This window comes from Gadus macrocephalus, chromosome 3 (genome assembly GCF_031168955.1).
Source record: "Gadus macrocephalus chromosome 3, ASM3116895v1".
Classification (NCBI taxonomy): domain Eukaryota; kingdom Metazoa; phylum Chordata; class Actinopteri; order Gadiformes; family Gadidae; genus Gadus; species Gadus macrocephalus.
In genome coordinates, this window is record NC_082384.1 from 24395296 (window position 1) to 24413596 (window position 18301).

Consider the following 18301-nt stretch of genomic DNA (forward strand, 5'->3'; position numbering starts at 1 on the left):
CGAGTTATAACATTAGATTGTGCGCCTCGGCGATGTTAGAAAGCGAAGATGTCAGAACGAAGAAATAAATAATTAAAACATTTTAGACCACGGGGAAAGGCGAATATGACGGATATATATCGTTCGACGATGAAAAGAGAAGACCATTTGCCTCAAATCTGCCTGCATTTCTATAAACAATAACTCTTCCGGGATCAAAAGGAAAACTACGGAATGGGAGGCAGGACAATCTTGGTTGAAGCGAAGCAGCACCCCGGCGGCAATGGTAAATAAAACTAATATATAATGTGTATAATTAATATACAGTACTTTTCTTACCCGTGGCCACTCAAAGACCTTGCCAAATTGACCTAACATACATAGCCAGCTCGTCGGGACCTGTTAGGGTGAGGTATTTTGCTCAGGGACACCTCGACACTCAGATAGGAGGAGCCGGAGATCGAACCAGCAACCTTCCGGTTACCTGCCAAGTTAACTCGCACGACCTGCTGCCCCCGATGGCATGACTACCGTACCCACGTTAGTTCACGACTGTTTTATGTTTTATAACTCTATGCGTTTTGTTTTCGATTGAGTGGGATTATTGGGAGTATTTTACTTAATCCAGACTACGATGCTCCTCAAACAAAAAAGGAAACGAATCGCTTTTCCCACCTCGGTCCTCCAAAACAAGCTACAAATGGGAACGAGGAGGGGGTTTAAATAGCATATTTTATTGAATTGTTTTCCAATAGAAAATAGAAAGATGTCGGGGGACGAACGTCAAACGAGACAACTGACTGCCGCAGAGACTGCTGCATCTTTGGACACTATGGTCCATGAGTTCAAAGAAGAATTATCCAGAATCTTGCAGGAGAACGAAGAGCTTAAATCAAAATGCAGTTATTTAGAGCTTCGGTTGACTAAACAACCGAAACCTAACATCCTGGCAGTGGACTCTGAACATGGGACAACTTGTGACAAAGGAGTCCAGTGCGGTAATGTACCTCCATAGCTTTTACTGAAAACCATATTTAAATGTTGTGTTGCATATTATGCAGTCAGTTCTATGGATTATTGTGTATTGTGTCATCCTGACCCGATTTACTTAACATAGTGTTAAAGCACATGAGTATGTTTTCATTTGTGTAAACATTTAGGATTTCAGTTCTTCTTTGGTCTTCCCATGAACTACATTTAGTAAATGTAATGTGCAACTTCAACCCACCTGTACTCAGTAGATCCGTGTTAAGAACCAGTTCAAGCGTGATAATGTCAGGATTCTTGCTCAGGACACTAATGTTATATTTTAGATAGGCCTTACATAATAATGTGACTATAGTTAATCATAAAGTACTGTACATCTGGTTCTCTAGTTATTGTTATTCTTTTACGGAAATCCCATTTTACTCCATAGGAAATCATTTGAAACCTATATCCTGCAAGCCCAAGCCTGCAGGATCTCTGCACACTCCGGGGAATCAGCATTTATCGGTTTAGGGTCGAGTGTGCTTTGTTTGCTTATAATCGATGTATGCATCAAGAGGCTGCCCATTGCATAAGCCTATGAACGCAACCCTGCTCAGGTCCAGCACCTCCCCAACTCACTCTAACAACTTGTTAGCACAAGTTCAAGTAACATCTAGCTGCAGCCCCGGAGAAGCCCCTGGCGTGTCACACGTCTGGGATGAAGGAAGTTCTCCTGGCGGGACGAAAAAAAAAAAAAAACGAGAGGGACGCACGTTTGAGTTTCACTGCCCAATTGGTACCTGAAACCTGATTTGTTCGTAACCTAACCATCAGCCTAGCCATAACCTTAACCCCTTAACCTATTCATGGCCTTAACCATAACCATAACCTCTTAACCTATCCATGACCCTAACCATTACTCTAACCATTACCTCAACCCCTAAAGCTAACCATAACCCCTTAACCGTAACCATAACCGTAACCTCGAACACTTACCATAACACCTAAACCTTACCATCACCCTAACCATAGCCCTAGCCATAACCTTAACCCTAAACCTAACCATAACCCCTAAACCTTACCATAACCCTTAGCTTAACTGGGTGAATTTGCCACTGTAAACCCAATGAGCCAGACTAGGTCCTGAGAAGTGGAGCTGGACTAGCTCTCGCTCCGCCCTTTCGGCTCTGAGGTGAGCACCACTTGGATTAACCGGCAGCGAAATAGACAGAAAATGACGAAGGAGTAGGTGGCAATGCTTGTTTCCGTTTAGTATTTTGACGCAATAAAAGTATTTAATGTTAGCTCGTGTAGTATCCTTCCCGCACTATCACGATGATGTGTGTGTAGAAGACAAGTGGCCAAATTATACAATGGTTTTAGACTTCAATCTCTTGGCAGTTTCTCGCCAAAACATACAGGTTATAATAATTTCTATGGAGCTGGATGGGACGCTATCCTGAGAGCATCAATGACTACAGTACGAGATGGGGCTGGCCAGTAGTTTGTTTTTATTCTACGATATTGTGATGTGTGTGATGCCAACTAGCGTAGCTCGCAAGCTGTGTTGGGACTGTCGATAGTACGATTATTATCAATAAAGAGAGGGGAATGGGCTGGCAACGGAAAGCATTTTTTATTTGTACTTTATATATTTATACATTATAGTCATAGGATAGGATTTTATACATTTGCAATTTAAACCTTCACATGGATCTGATAAATCTGTAGTTAAGCTATGATGTATATTTAATGTTCTCTTCACATGCACAACCATTTGTTCTGTAGTCCTTTGCAATAGATATTTTGATTCCAGATATAACACATAAATCACAAGAAATTAACATTAAGCTAATACTTATGAATAGCCTGTTCTCAAATGTTTGTATCTTAATTTACTGCCATTCAATATTTAGAGAGTAGAACATGTATTTCTCAATTTGAATTCAAAATTCAAAATAAATTGTGTTTGTCATTTTAACATATTCAAAGTCAGCAATTTTATAGTATGTTGATGTTATAATTTGGGTGGTGTATTAATTCGTTATTTTTGTACCAGACCTCTGTTGCAATGAACAAGGGTTCAGAAACTCACTGCAAGGAAATATGGAGCAGAAAAAGGCGGATCAGAGGAGGGGAGGTTACCAGATCCAGCAGTTCCCTTTGAATATTCATGGGGAAGAACCTTTAATCAAGGTATGTGGGACACCTGTGTTTGTGATTCATGTACTGATAACCTTATGTTAAGGTTTTTGTATTCGTTTTTTTGTTGTATTTCTTTCTTTTTATTCAATCTATTCAATGTTCATAAACCCTGACCAGGATGAGATTCTGGAGCCAGGCCTGGTCCACACAAGAGTACCCAACGACGTTCCAGGTAAAATCCCTGCCTTTACACTGTGTGTGTGTCGGTGTGTGTGTCTTCAATTTGTCCACAAGGGGGAGCAAGCTGAAGTGTGTGTGTGTATTGGCTTTTGTGCCTTGCCCATGTAAGCCTCTTTGTGTCTGTCCACAGATTCAGTGACTCCCCTTGAAAAAGGCCAGGAAGATGACCACAACAAACTAACAAGAAACATGTTGTGTCACTTTGAAAGGGTTGAAGAATCTGAACTTGATTCTCCACCAGAAGAAGGGCAATCACAAAAGATCTCTCAGGAAGTTTTCAGAGTGGATGAATCCATGGCAAATATAAATAATGTTACAGCGCAGACATCTTCTAACAGGGAGGTTAAATCTGAACATCTCATCCATTTATCAGATGAATTGTCTGTCTCAATGAAGGGTGAATCTTGCGATTCCGGAATCGGCTTGAAAGAAATCGGGGTTGATGTCCAGACAGAATCATCAGCACAGACAAACGAACGCAGAGGTCCTCTGATAATTAGAGGGAAGGGCAAAGTTCCGTATCCACACGTTAATCTTGCCATCAGAAATGGTTTGTCAATCATTTACACGGCAACCTCTAGCAGAAGCCGGCCACCACAGAAGGCCAGTCTATCTGAGCTCCAAATCCAACCTGAAGCAGAAACCGGTCCAGTATTGAGACTCCCGGGTAGGAGGCCTAGGAGCTTTGTTAAACAACTGCCATTGCAGGGGACTATGTCGCCCCCTCTAACATCTGATAATTGTACAGCCAAAAAGGCATCGGAGAGGCCCTCCAAACCTGTCGAGTTAGATCAACATGGTAGTGTTCCCTGCTTGGCAGCCTCTTTCCCTATAGGGTACTTTTCAGAAGATGCAGAACTATCCGGTTTACATCAAGCATACAAGGAGATGGAGGAAAACGTTGTTCCCCCAGCAGCTGAGGGTTTGGAACCCCCTCTGTCGGAGGTACCAAAATCCAAATCCACGGGAACAAGGAAACCGAGTCACAACCCAAAACGACAGGAGGCACTGCTACAGGTTGAAGCCATAAATCCTCAGACCCCCACATTAGACGCATTCGAAAAATCCTCCTCTCAGCCAAAGATGGCGGTGCCAGCCCAAACACAGAATATGGCTGGTTTTACATCCTCAAATACTCCTTTGACACCAAGCCTTTTTATATCCTCTGTGTCTCTTCAAACAAAAGCCAAAGACTGTGCTTCTTATCCCTCTGCTTTAGTTTGCCAAATGTCCAACAGCCTGCCTACTTTAGATCAATCCACCAAAATACACTCTGTTCCTCAACTTCCTTCCGGTACCGGAAATTCCGATGTGTCTGCCAGTACTCCATCTGCAGTGGTCCCTTCCAAAAGTTGGTCAAAGTCATCCACCAAATTAAAACATGCGGTCATTATTTCAAAATCAAATGCATCGGGAGCAACATGTACAAGAGCTCAGTCACGTCTGCAAAACTCTTTTACATCGATATCCAAAGTAGAAGCATCCTGTGATAGGTTAGGCGTTAGGTTAAACACAAAGGACGTACCTGAAACTAAGTTTGCTTCCACTCCAACAATAATGCAATGGAAGTCATCCAACCTTACAGATATTGAGGAAAATGCAGCATGTTCAAACACAGAAAACATTTCCTTTGCATCTGAAAGACCATGTTTTGTGAACTTTGGGCCAAAGTCTTTACCAACAACCCTCCCCAAGGTTCAGCCCTCAACAGTTGCATCAACCCAGACAGCGTCGTCCACTATCAGAGAATCGTGTTCGGATTCTAAGACATTACCTGTGTCTAGTCCCTCTAGCTCCAGCTCAAACAAGGCTTCTACAAAGAGACACACTGTGAAAGCATTGAAGCAGGTTGCAAAGGAGAAAACAAAGGCTGCCCCTATCCCCCTCAACAATGACCCGGTTCATCCCCTCCCAGAGATAACTAAAACCCAGTTTTTTGTGCAGCTGTCCATGGCCCCGGTGGTTCCCTGTCAGCAAAAGGTATTGCTATATTTGGGCGGATGTCATTTTTCAATACATTTCTGCTTAGTTGATCAAAGTATTATACATTTTTGTCAGATGAATATGACATTACCAGTATAAAAAAAATCATTAATTTCTACTTTCAGGAATCCGTCAACGATAGTGTGGATTGTGTAGTTGCAGAGACGGTGACACATAATACTAAGTGCCTGATACGAAAAGGTCATGTGAAACGACTTAAACGAGCAGGACCTTCCCACGGCACGGAGACGACCAGTAAACCCACAGAGGACATTCCTAAAGTTGAACATTTGGAGACAGATGAATACCGCCCTGACAAGGCAGGAGAGCTCGCCCTAAAGCCAGATTCTGCGAGTCCAAAATGCAACGCTAATAAACCAACTCCCTGTGGTCTCGAAGGCCTTAGATCAGTAACAAACAAATTGAGCTCTTCTACTAAAAAGCGTAGATTAAATCCAGAAAAGCCAAGACCCGAGGAGAGTGTCGGTTTGGTCAACAATGCTTTTACTTTGAGGACAATAAAGACTGAGACAGTTTGGATACCACCAGTACTAGAAGGCAGTAAACCTGAACTGGGAAATGATAGCCGCTGCGACCGGCTTCCTACAAAGTGGTCCACTAGATACGCAACTCCTAAACGGCTCACCAGTCCTCGTCTTGTCACACGAAAGCATCGGCCACCCTTCACTCAGTCTGGTTCCAGTTCCAGTTCCACCAACTGCCCCTCTGCCCCAAGAACCGGCAGGTACTCTCACCGGGGGTCTACCCACCCCACACCTGCAGAAACGTCCCCCCTCCCGTCGACATCGCAGCCATTCTCGTTCAACAGAGAAAGTCTGCTCAGAAACCAGTGTGAACAATGTGGCCGTGTCCTCAGCAGCAAAGCAGCCCTGCAGAAGCACGTCGGCCTCCATTCAGGCAGGAAGCTCTTCTCCTGCTCCCTCTGCAGCCAGATCTTCCCAGACCCGCAGGCGCTAACTCGACACGGACGGGTGCACCGCAACGGAACGATATACATTTGCCCACAGTGCAATGAGGGTTTTGCGTACAGATTCGGCCTCACTCAACACCTGCAAATGGTACACAGTAGAATAAAACCCTTTGTTTGCCACATCTGCCAGAAGAGCTACTTCTGGAGGAAAGATTTTGAATCCCATTTCCGAGTCCACACCGGAACCGCACGGCAGTTCCCGTGCAATCTCTGTGACAAAAGATTCAACCGGAGAGTGGAACTGGTGGTCCATCTGAGGAGCCACAGCAGGGAGAAGAGGCATTGGTGTCCGTACTGTGGAAAGGAGTTCCTGGACTACAGCAACCTGAAAAGGCACAAGTACACCCACACCGGAGAACGGCCCTACGCCTGTGCCCACTGCACCAAGAGCTTTGTACAGTCCGGGCACTTGAAGAAGCATTTGAGGAATGTTCACAAGGTTGATGTGTATGCTGATTTGCAATAGGTCTGTGGCATTGTTAACTGTAGCAATATGCTAGAAGATATGACCCCACCTGATGATTTACAATGAGTCCTGCAATTGTATTGTAGTGCAAAGGTTCAAGCACTAAAATAAATGTTTGTTCGTTAGCTATTGTTTGAATTCAGAAGTGCTAGGTTCCAAGTCAAGTATCGTTGTTTTTGTTCTCGATCATAAAATCTTTGATTTAACCAAACATTTTGAAAGTATTTAATTCTCTTTGAAATCTGGTGCAGCAGTTTATCAGTTGCATTATGTGCGACAGAGTTAAAAAATATTTAAAGAAAATTGTTTACAACATTTTTATTTCATTTGAATTGATCCTCTCATGTGGTGCGTTCTTATTCACAAAAGGTATTGAAGCAAATATTTTAAGTAATAATTGTAAATTCATAAAAACATCATGTACAATTATTTCTAACTCCTGGCAATCAAAGCGGCCTGCAACAGACACAGCAACAACAGCGGGCTGGCCAGGCCAAGGGAGGGAGGGCCCCCTGCCGGGACGGTGGGAGTAGGGCCCACTGACGGGACGGTGGGAGTAGGGCCCACTGACGGGACGGTGGGAGTAGGGCCCACTGACGGGACGGTGGGAGTAGGGCCCACTGACGGGACGATGGTCGGAGGGCCCACTGACGGGACGATGGTTGGCGGGGCGATGGAGTGGTAACATGTTCCCACGTTGCCCACTTTATCGACGGCCACGATTTCAACGATCTGGGAGCAGCAGGAGGCGTTGTAGGAGGCCTCGATGTCTAGGTGGGTCAGAGCGTCGTGGGCGAGGACTCCGTCTCCCTTCCGCAGAGTGATGCGGTCGATGCCCGTGCCGTTACCGTCGGTGACGTTGGCGGAGAGATTCCAGCGGAAAGACGCGCACTGAGACACGTTCGTGGGACAGTCGTCCGCCGCGACTCGGTCTACTTTACACGTTGGCCGGACAAAGTCTGTAATCTGGAAAGGACATGAAGCAGTCTTAGCACGTATAATTATTATATTTAATCATAAAGGACTATTAGTTCTGAATTTAATAAAGAGTTCTGACTTTGAGTCAGAATTCTGACTTTAAACTCTGAACTCCAAAAAATTCACATGAGGCCTCTTCCGTAGACTAGCGATTACCAACATTATCCAGATTTGAGCTAACCAATATTGTGTATTTCTAGAGTTCCTTCCAGTACACCTATGGAAGGGAGTGGTTACCTTGGTGACAACAGAGAGCCTTAAGACAGCGTAGTTGGAATCAGCTGCGGCAGAGGTCTTTGCCTCTATGGTCAGTGTGATGTCGGTGCCTGATGGTGTGTCTTTAGGTGGTGTGATGGTCAGAGTCGCATTAGCGTACTGCCCGGTCGTCAATGGAACACTGGCATGAAATCAAGAAACATGTTTTAATATTAAATTCAGGTTATGATCTCTAAATGTAGGATGAACCCCAGTAGCTTTAGCAAAAGTAGAAACCCAGTGAAGGTTGCTGGTTGTGAAATCATGAATTCAACCTTTAGTTAGGCAGGAACATTTGTTTTATACCCTACCTTTTGGGGAATGTCATAGGGAATTCTCTGTCATTCCTGGCTTTGATGGAGCATGGCCCGCCAGCGCCCTCCGTCATCACGCTGAAGGGAATGCTCAGCATTTGTCCCGGCTCGACGCTGCTGTCCACCACTGCCTGTGAGGAAGCACATGCACTTCATTCACTTCATGTCTTTTTTCGTGCATTGTCATCGGATGTGGTTGCTGTATATGCTACAATTATTGACGCTTTTATCCAAAGTGACTTACAATAATTACATTTGTCAGAAGAAGAAGATAAACAACATTATATGTCTGTCGGTACAGTAAGGATGTTCATAGAACCAAGTACAAAGCACTAACAAGCGCTAGGTTAACCCATTCTCCGCATACAACAGAGATAGCTAGGATAAGATGCAACAAAATGCTAAGTACTATTTTCATGTGCAAGGACGTATAATATACAATAAGTGCGTAAGATGCTTGTATCCAAAGCGACATGCAGGGAATACAGATCCATCGGCCGTTTATTGTTGTCGGTGTGTTATATGAGCCTGACCGTGACGATGACTTTAGAGACGCTCATCTGGGTGGTGGACTGGCGCTGGAACTGACTCCCGGACACCGAGTCCGTCCCCGTCAGGATCACAACAAACTCCCCCTGTGGAACCGCGTCCACCGTGACCAGGATGTCCCCGTTGCCCAAGTCCGTCGTCGAGCCTCTGCTCACGTTCTCAGCCCGGGACACCGGAATGAGGCCCACCTCGCCCACCGTGACCGACGCAGGCCCCTTCCGGCCCATCACCGACAGCAACAACATGGTCGGCCTGCCTGAGTTTAAACAGCGGGAGTTGTTTTATAATTTTCCATGTCTTCCATGCATCCGTTGTACCTGTTTCACTATAGGGTAATGATTGATTCTGGCAACTTACAACGGATCATCATACACACATTCACGCACTGACGGCAGAGTCAACACCACAAGGCGACCAGCTCGCCAGAGGCAGTTACGGTGAGGTTTCTTGCCCAGGGACACATAGACACTCAGCTAGGAGGAGCCGGGGATTTAACTAGCAACCTTCCGGTTACTAGTCAGCCCGAACTGAACTACTGCTGCCGCTGAAACAATATTTACCTGCTTGTGGACGCCCGGCGATTGGTGCATAACCGGGGTGGGGTCCCTCGAAGGGGACCACAAAGTCATAGATGAAGGTGATGGTATTCTGGCCTAGAGGTTTTAACACACACACACACACACAAACAGGTACATATTACACCTATGGTCTGGTAGCATGGACTCTTAATGGAATAATAATATTCTATAACATGTAGTAACTACAAGGAAAGGACACAGCCTAGGTAAGGGAGTTTTTACTTGCCCTCTTTGGGGCTAGGGTCAGGGGGGTGTCCTGTAATATATTGCCTGTTCAGCCCTTTGAGACTGTACCTGTGATTTAGGGCTATACTTTACAATTTAATTACATTAACAGGGCATTCAGCTTTAATCCAAAGCGATTTACAATAAGTACATTTGTCAGAAGAAAGAAATATATGGCTGTCTGTACTGTAATGATGTTCATAGAACCAAGTGCTAAGCACTAACAATCGCTAGGTTGTTTAAAAAGTCTCCTCCGTCTGACCTGTGACCTTCAGTGTGTAGGGTTGAGCCGAGGTCATCTGTATCTTCCAAGTTCCGGTCTGCTTATCATCATCCAGACGGATCCTCCACAGGTTCCCAACACTCTGGATCGTCCCCAGGCCACCGTTGAGCTGCGTGTTGCTCTGACTCACACCTGAGGGTTGGTATCAGGTCCAAGGACATTGGTCAGAAGAAGGAGAAACAACAATATATCTCTGCCGGTACAGTAAGGATGTTCATAGAACCCAGTGCCAAGAACTAACAATCACTAGGTTCACCCATTCCACCGTACAAAAACAGGTAGCCAGGATAAGATGCTACAAGATGTGAAGTACTATTTTTAAGTGCAAGGACACAAAATAAAATAAGTGCAGATATTAAAGGCACCCAGTGCAACTTTAAGTAAACATTCAATGAAAAATAAACATTCAATTTCTAGTCTTTTTTACACGTAGTAAGTTTCAATAACTCCATACCATTACATATCGACATTCAAGGAGCAAAGATGAGACGTCGTTGTGTGGTGAGAACTGATAGAAAATCGTAAACAACAACAATCGCCGGGAGAAGCCATTTTTCCATTGACTGGAAGCCTGCTTTATTTATTGTAGGTTACAAAAAATAAAGAAAATGGCGGCATTGTTGTTGTTATCGATTTTGTATCAGTTCTCTCACCACACAACGACGTCTCATCTTTGCTGCTTAAATGTCGGTATGTAATGGTATGGAGTTATTGAAACTTACTACGTGTAAAAAAGACTAGAAATTGAATGTTTATTTTTAAGCCTCGAAAGTTGCACTGGGTGCCTTTAAGTGCCTGGAAGTAGTTGGTACACACACAAACACACACACACAGACACACACACTAACGCGTTCTTGTGTCATGCCCATGTCGGTTCTCCCACACGACATATATGTTGTGATGGCAACTTTGATGACCTCTACTGGCCAAAGATATTCTGGACCTCAGGCTGCCATTAGGAGAATGGGCCACACCTGTCGGGTTTGGGTTGGTTGTATTCCCTTTGTTGTCCAACCATAAAGCTGGGGTGTGACACCGTATATGTATATATATATAGAATGTGCTTCACTCAAGTGGTCCTTTAGGGCTTGCCAATAAAACACATGCTGTAATACCTGCAGGGTTGGTAATGGTGAAGGTCAACCGACTCCCAGTTATATAGAGAGTGATGTTCCTCAAAGACTCGTCCAGGAGGAACGTGAAGGTCTCACTCCCAGAGCTCCTGGACCGCTGAAGAACGGTCACCTGATAGGAAAGGAAATGCAAGTCTGTGACATTTGTATTTACATATATACATTACCTTTAGGGGATTTTGCTGATGCTTTAATCCAATACTACTTGCAACCATTCATTCTCACATTCACACACCGATGGCGGAGTCACATACGCAGGGCAACAGCCAGCTCGTCGGGAGCAATTAGGGTGAGGTGCCTTGCCCAGGGACACCTCAACACCCAACTAGGTGGAGCCGGGGATCAAACTGACCTTCCGGTCAACCCTCACTACTTCCTGAGCTACTTCCGCCTAATAATTACTATTTCTAACCGGAAGGTTGCTAGTTCGAGTGTCGAGGTGTCCCTGAGTAAGACACCTCACCCTAGCTGCTCCTGACGAGCTGGCTGTCGCCTTGTGTTGTTTACACCGCCATCGGTGTGTGAATGTGTGCATGAATGGGTGAATGTTAGGCAATATTGTAAAGCACTTTGATTGGCCACTGGGTAAAAAAAGCGCTGTATGCAGTCCATTAACCATTTACATTTGACCAACGTAAAGTGTCGGTCTTTTCTATCTGTGCCAACTGACATACATTCTGGCCACTAAAGCTGTAGGGCTTTACCAGGGCTGAGGTGGAGGTGTCCAGGATGATGTCGGTGGCTTCAGGCAGATTTCCCTTTGTGACGTGGATAGCCTGGCCCCCAGAGGCCAAGGCCAGGTCCGTGTAGTCGTTGAAGGACGCCGTGACGGAACGCCGTTTCCTGCCTCTGGCATTGGTCATGAAGAATGACACCTGTAGGGATTTACATTCATGGCATTTAGCAGACGCTCTTATCCAAAGCTAAGTACTATTTTTAAGTGCAAGGACGTACAACATACAATAACTGCGTACATTAAGTGCAAGTATGTACCCCCATACAATAAATGTGCATAATAAGTGCAAGGATGTACAACATACAATTAGTGCGTACATTAAGAGCCAGGATGTACAACATAGAATAAGTGCGTAAGAGGGAACGGGGAAGGTGAGGTTCCAAGCCGTGTAGAAGCAGCAGATGCCTCACCGTAGACTTGGTGCTCCTCATGAGAGCCAAGATGGTGTCTTTGAGCGCGATGTCTTTGGCGGTGGCGTCGGTGAACACGTAGATGTGTGAGGAGGCCGGAGCGCCCGTCAAGGCCATCTGGAGAGGGAGAGGGAAAGACCCTGACGGTAAAATTATCGGTTGACACGTTAACATTTAAATCGTCCGTATTTAAAGCGCAGAATAACAGATATGCAGAATAATAATATTAATAATAATTAATATTTTATAGCGCTTTTCTAAGTACTCAAAGATGCAGAATAACCTGGAGCCCTGAGAGACACATCTCTGGGGAGTCACCGCCGCCTTTGGCCTTCAGCTTGGAGATCTCATTCTTCATGACTTCGGGGTCTGTGGTCCTTGTCATTGGTCCAAAGTCTGCATACCCACAGATGTATGAATGGGGAGAAATGTTAAGGGAGCTTTGTGCTGCCCTCTGGGGGGCTAGGGTCAGGGGGGTGTCCTGTTAAAGGCTATACATTTAAGGGCTGTACGTTGTATCAGGTATTTTCCAACATACTTTTAGTTTCTTTGGTTATTTGGTTTTTGAATGCAATTCTCTGAATCTATATAAACTTAGCACAAAAAGTAAGGAAATTTGTGTTTGGTAGATTATTTCTCTCTGGTAACAATGCTTTTTTCCTTACTTTTTTTTTTTGTAAGGAACATGCATTTGTGGGATGAGCAGCAGCGCTGAGTATGTGGGTGGTGCCCATGAAAAATTTGCCAAATCTTTTCTGCCATTGCCAAACAGGTTATATTAATGTTGCTATTGACACTTGTTTTGAGCTTCTGTTACCCCCAGGGGCTGCCAATCAGGTGCCTGATTGGCAAATTTGCCTGATTGGCAAATTTCCTTACTTTTTGTGCTTCGTTTACTTTGTAGATTGCTGGCAACATGACGCATGAAACATAGAAAAGCCTTCTGATAAAATAGTCATTTCATGAATAACAAGGACACTGGTGCCATGCTGGCTGATGAGTAGGACCCCAAACCAACTCACGGGGGTCATTAAAGGGGACCAGGATGTACTCCGATGGTTCATCCTGCTTTCCCTTTTTACTGTCAATGATGTTGTAAACCACGTCCTTGGCCGCTGCAATGTCGTCCGCCATGCTGCCCGTGGTGTCGATGACGAAGCACACCACCGACGAGCGAGCGATCCCCATCAACCTGGAGGAAGAGGAGGAGGAGGTTGTGATCACAATGAGACAAAGGGGAAACCGAGGGACATCCTGGTCCGATGTCCCACGGCGAGCTTCAAAGCGCAAAGCGCGTCTCCGGCAGGAAGGAAGAGGCGTCACCTCAGGAAGTCGCGGTCGCCGGCCGCTCCTCTGATGTCCTCCAGGAGCTGGAGGCTGGCGCTGGTTGCCGCGGTGACGGCGGCGTCGTGGAGGGCCTCGTTGCCGGGGCGACGCTCGTCCTTGCTGATGCCCCCGCGGGGTATCGCCACGCTGGTCAGGTCCCCTGCTCCTCCATGGCTGCATTTACCTGCGGCCACAGGTACCGTTCGTACGTCATACGATGTTTCTTAATTATTTAATTATTATTATAATGAAATAATTATAAATTATAATTATTTAATTACTTATAATTTAAATAATTATTTAAATTATTTGGATTTCAATAATAATTAAATCCAAATAATAATATTTGGATTTACACTTCAGTTCAAAAGTTTGGGATCACTTAGAAATGTCCTTATTTGTTAAAGAAAAGCACTGTTTTTTTCAGAGTAAATGTGGTAAATTACTATTTTAGCTGGAAATGGCTGAATTTTAACAGAGCTGTACAGAGGCCCATTTCCAGCAACCGTCACTCCTGTGTTCTAATGATACATTGTTGAGCTAATCGTGTTAAAAGGTCAATTGATGATTAGAAAACCATCCTGCAATTATGTTAGCACAGCTGAAAACTTGAATTAAAGTGAGTTTTCATGGAAAACATGAAATTGTCCGGGTGACCCCAAACTGTTGAATGGTAGTGTACAGATTTGTCATATTTTATTCCTCAATGTAAAACAATCTAGCTATATTTTAATTATCATTGTTGTCTCATAACAATGATGATAATAATATTACAAAATAAATAAAATAAATAAAGAAATTCATATCAGTGTGGAGAAAGAAATACTTTATAAGTGTAAAATTACCAACGACATGAATCGTAACTAAACATCGGCCATCCTTTTGACACTTTATTAACAAATTGATTGTGTTTTTGTTGATACCTCTAGGCTTTTCGCTTGAGAAAATTCCCATGTAGCCCGATGTCAGCTTCTTTTCCTGAAGAATGTTGGCAAGGATAGGGTTGGGACAATTCCCACTGGCACAGTCACTGCATGTGGCGGTGTCCTTAGCTGTAAGCCACAGCAGCAGCAGCATCAAGAGGCATACCAAAAAAGCATATTTAACGTTCAACTTCCACGTCTTTCATTTTACATGTTGATAGTTTGTCCATTTAATTGAACTTTAGAGTTTTATGTCACATTTTCCCTGGTTAGAATATGCATGGGCAAGGTGTACAATCCTGAGTTACATCGTAAGGGCATGTTTGTACCGTTTGTACAACTGTTATTGTTGGTGCCCCATCCACCCCATGCCTCAGAGATCATGTTTCCTGTTTTATTATCTTCTTTTTGTAACAACCTATTGTCCCATTTGTTATCGTGAATGGCAACGACTTCCTCCTGCTGAAGTTTATCGTCTTTCTTCCATAAAGCTTGCAGTGGTGTTAAGGGAAACAAGGAAATCTCTCATACACACACGTACCTGCTATGTTTTCTATGGGGAGATCTGGTTGGATGAGGTTGGCAAATGGCTCTGTATTTCCCAACTCAACCCAGTTACTGTGGCTGTAAAAGTCCTATTGGCAAACACACACACACATACACACACACACACACACACACACACACACACACACACACACACACACACACACACACACACACACACACCAAGAAGCATACACACAGACACACCGGCACACACACACTTTTTATATTTACAACAAAACGAATGCTGAACATTGATTTCTGTTTCTTGTGTGTTCCTCACCTGTAGTGTGTGGAGAACTCTGCCCAGCATTTCCCTGGAAGCCTGGTAGTTCTGCTTTCGGATGTTGGCCTTGATGCTGACCACACCCTCTGTGATTAGGCCACGCCCTTCCAAGAAGGCCTCAGAGTTGAAGTGGTGAGGAGCGCTGGAATTTATACCGTTTACTTTTTTAAAGCATTTCATATCTTCCTTTGCGTTTTAGATTTTTTTGTATTTAGTTTGATCTTCTATACATTCCTTTATTAACGAGCCCTCTATTTTACATTAATTATTGAAAGTTATTTTTTATAACTGATGGGTATAGCTATTTCTGGCGGGAATCTCTACTCATAGGCTGCCAGATGACTGCCAACGCTGTCCAATCAGACGCTCATAAACTGATGTGCGGTCAATATAAGACAAACACTTGTAAGAAGTTAAGTGTACTTTGCAGAATTCACCCCAGCCTCCACCTGCTGTGGTTCTGCTCTGCATTGTATGTAACCTATAGAATGGGTTGAGATATCTGATGTACCCCCAATGGGATGGTATTGTGCTCCCTACTTTAAATCCGACAGCAAGGAGCACCAGAAAAGAGTGCGACCATAGCTCCTAACTAGAGTGTATCACCACTTCAAGAAGTTGAACCTTCTTGAAGTGGTGATAAACCTATAACATGAGTGATTCCTGACAGAATTACTATTAATATTATCTTAGATACCTTTCATTGAACACATACATCCTCAATCCTCAAATTAATAAAAATATGGGTCAATATTCGAAATGGGGGAGACCTGGTGGCTAACTGGGTAGAGCGCGTACCAGAAAGGGTCCGTCCTGATCGAAGCGACCCGGGTTCGATCTCTGCCCGTGGTCCTATGCTGCATGTGCCCCACCCTATTTCCCATACCTTCCTGTCTATCTCTCTCAATCATTAAGCATGAAAATGCAAAAATAAAAAATTAACATTCGAATAGAAAGATGTTCATTCACGCACCTGGCGACAAAGTCCCGGTCGACCAGCCCGTTCTGGACGTAGACCTCCTGGAGAGCCGCGCGGAACTTGGCGGCCGACACCTCCCCGGTCGCCGTGGGACCCAGACAGGCCTGGACCAGCTCCTCCGCGGAGGGACCCTGGAGGTCAAAGGTTAAAGGTCAGGCCTCCATTGGTACAGTAGACGAGGAGGGAGAGATGTGTGCCGTGTGTTGTGGGCGGCATGTGGCTCAGGAGGCAGAGCGGGTCGGATGGTGACCGGAAGGTTGCTAGTTTCGATCCCCGGCTCCTCCTAGCTGGGTGTGGAGGTGTCCCTGAGCAAGGAACAGACCCCCTGACTGCTCCCAACGAGCTGGCTCTTCGTCTTGCATGGCTGACTCCGCCGTCGGGGTGTGAATGTGTGAGTGAATGGTTGGCAATATTGTAAAGCTTTTTGAGTGCAACACTGTTTAGAAAAGCGCTGTATAAATGCAGTCCATTTACCGTTTTCCATTTGTTGAGTAATACAACTGATTTCAGAAGCAGTGTACAAGATACAGAGGACTCAGCTGAACCTCTGGGTGTACGTGTGTGTTGGGGATTAACGGGGGATTATTATCGGCGTGGTAGTGACAGTGGGCCGGTGTTTTCAACCTACCGTGGGATTAAACTCGTGTCCGGAAGCCTCGGCCACAGCCTTACAAGTCTCTTTCAGTTTTTGCAAAAGAGCCGTCCCTGTAATGCTGACATGGGTGGCTGCCCCCCCTCCGATGGGGACAAAGGCCACCGAGCTCGGCAGCAGAGCCAGGGACAGGGCCAGGGCGAGGGCCAGGGCGGGCAGGGCTGAACACATGATCGCTGGAGAGAGGACGGGTTGGAAAATCATCAACATGAATTTATTAAATTCCTGTTGACGGTGAAGTTGACCTCTTCTGAACGTAAGATGGTGTAAGGATACATTAAATGGTAAACAAAAATGTTATTTTTAAACACAACTAATATATAAAATATGTTGCAAATACTTTTCTTTACAGTTTTTTTTGTTTGAGCATACAACTGCTCTGTAAACAGTTTATATCGATGAATGCTGATCACTGATTTTTTTTACAAACGTTGTCAATCCATACACCCTTTGGCAAAAAAAAACACCATGCAAAACTGTTTTAATTAATATAATATTACTATATACTATATATATATATATATATATATATATATATATATGATTATAATGTATTATCGCCTCCATACCTCTGTTGGAAGGTCCTCCTCAGTTTGTTTAACAGTGAAGTCTGGTTATCTTCTGTCTGCTTATATAGAGATCGCTATATGAGAGTTTGGGTGGGTTTTTTTGACCAATGATTAACCATGTTGAAGGTGTATTCCTATGGCCAAGAGATTGTTAAGGATTTCACATAAATTCATATCTGGCAATGGGTGTGCCTTGCTTCATTGTTCAGACATTTGTAAAATAGGGCAATAAGTAGGCCTAACCCTTTGTAACTATTATTGCCTTGATTATTAACCCTCCATTCAGAGCCACGTGGTGTTATGACGTGTGCTTGGGAGTGCCATGGAATTCTATGAAGACAGAAAATGGCTTGATTGATGGCAAATATAATTGAATCGCATAAAACGATGCAAAGATAACCGACTTTGATTTAGGTTTAATTTGATTTAAATTCCATATCCCTCATAAAACTCAGGATTTATGATACCATCCCATTGCAATATAATCCAGATAAGTCGGCTCTATTACCGGTACTGCATCATGACTCATAGCTTCCCTGGGGTCCAAAGATCCTCAGGGAACGGTGGACAAGAAAGTGAGGGTTAGGAATTGTCCACTTTTTTTTCTCATAAACCAACAGCAGAGGAAAGAGAGAAAGTATATACACAAAAAAAAAAAGTGACTTACAACAGACCAAAGGATCCACTCATTGAACTTAGGCCAACTTCAACATCACATTTGCAATTGTTTTATTCTTTAAATATTCTTTCTCTGCTTACAAAGCTATGTCCTCCTCCTAGGGGTAT

The 18301-nt window shown here is 44.2% G+C and overlaps 2 protein-coding genes and 1 long non-coding RNA gene across 6 annotated transcripts in view; 1 reads left to right on the plus strand and 2 right to left on the minus strand.

Annotated features, from left to right (window-relative positions):
* The first annotated feature begins 6 nt into the window (after window positions 1–6).
* LOC132454697 (zinc finger protein 250) lies at window positions 7–7187 on the plus strand. Of its 3 annotated transcripts, none has more exons than XM_060048213.1 (5): window positions 7–977; window positions 3008–3144; window positions 3271–3325; window positions 3464–5313; window positions 5442–7187. In XM_060048213.1, the coding sequence occupies exons 1-5, from the start codon at window positions 746–748 to the stop codon at window positions 6771–6773; spliced, it is 3606 nt and encodes a 1201-aa protein (XP_059904196.1). In that variant the 5' UTR covers window positions 7–745; the 3' UTR covers window positions 6774–7187. The 3 variants fall into 3 exon arrangements, with proteins under 3 accessions (XP_059904196.1, XP_059904198.1, XP_059904197.1); XM_060048215.1 differs by having other exon boundaries at window positions 5278–5313; XM_060048214.1 differs by lacking the exon at window positions 7–977 and having other exon boundaries at window positions 2792–3144.
* The window catches only part of LOC132454711 (uncharacterized), a 43781-nt gene continuing 28044 nt past the window's right edge, over window positions 2565–18301 (minus strand). The window contains exon 2 of the long non-coding RNA XR_009524981.1: window positions 2565–2799. This is a non-coding gene — a long non-coding RNA (uncharacterized LOC132454711). The remainder of the gene's footprint in view (window positions 2800–18301) is intronic.
* On the minus strand, window positions 7077–17611 carry LOC132454699 (von Willebrand factor A domain-containing protein 7-like). Of its 2 annotated transcripts, XM_060048218.1 has the most exons (18): window positions 17516–17611; window positions 16923–17122; window positions 16289–16425; window positions 15313–15457; window positions 15025–15118; window positions 14484–14612; window positions 13558–13744; window positions 13257–13426; window positions 12518–12630; window positions 12235–12351; window positions 11793–11963; window positions 11071–11200; window positions 9935–10087; window positions 9430–9522; window positions 8854–9125; window positions 8318–8451; window positions 7989–8148; window positions 7077–7739 (listed from the first exon to the last, which is right to left on the minus strand). In XM_060048218.1, the coding sequence occupies exons 2-18, from the start codon at window positions 17115–17117 to the stop codon at window positions 7206–7208; spliced, it is 2934 nt and encodes a 977-aa protein (XP_059904201.1). In that variant the 5' UTR covers window positions 17118–17122; window positions 17516–17611; the 3' UTR covers window positions 7077–7205. The 2 variants fall into 2 exon arrangements, with proteins under 2 accessions (XP_059904201.1, XP_059904200.1); XM_060048217.1 differs by lacking the exon at window positions 17516–17611 and having other exon boundaries at window positions 16923–17196.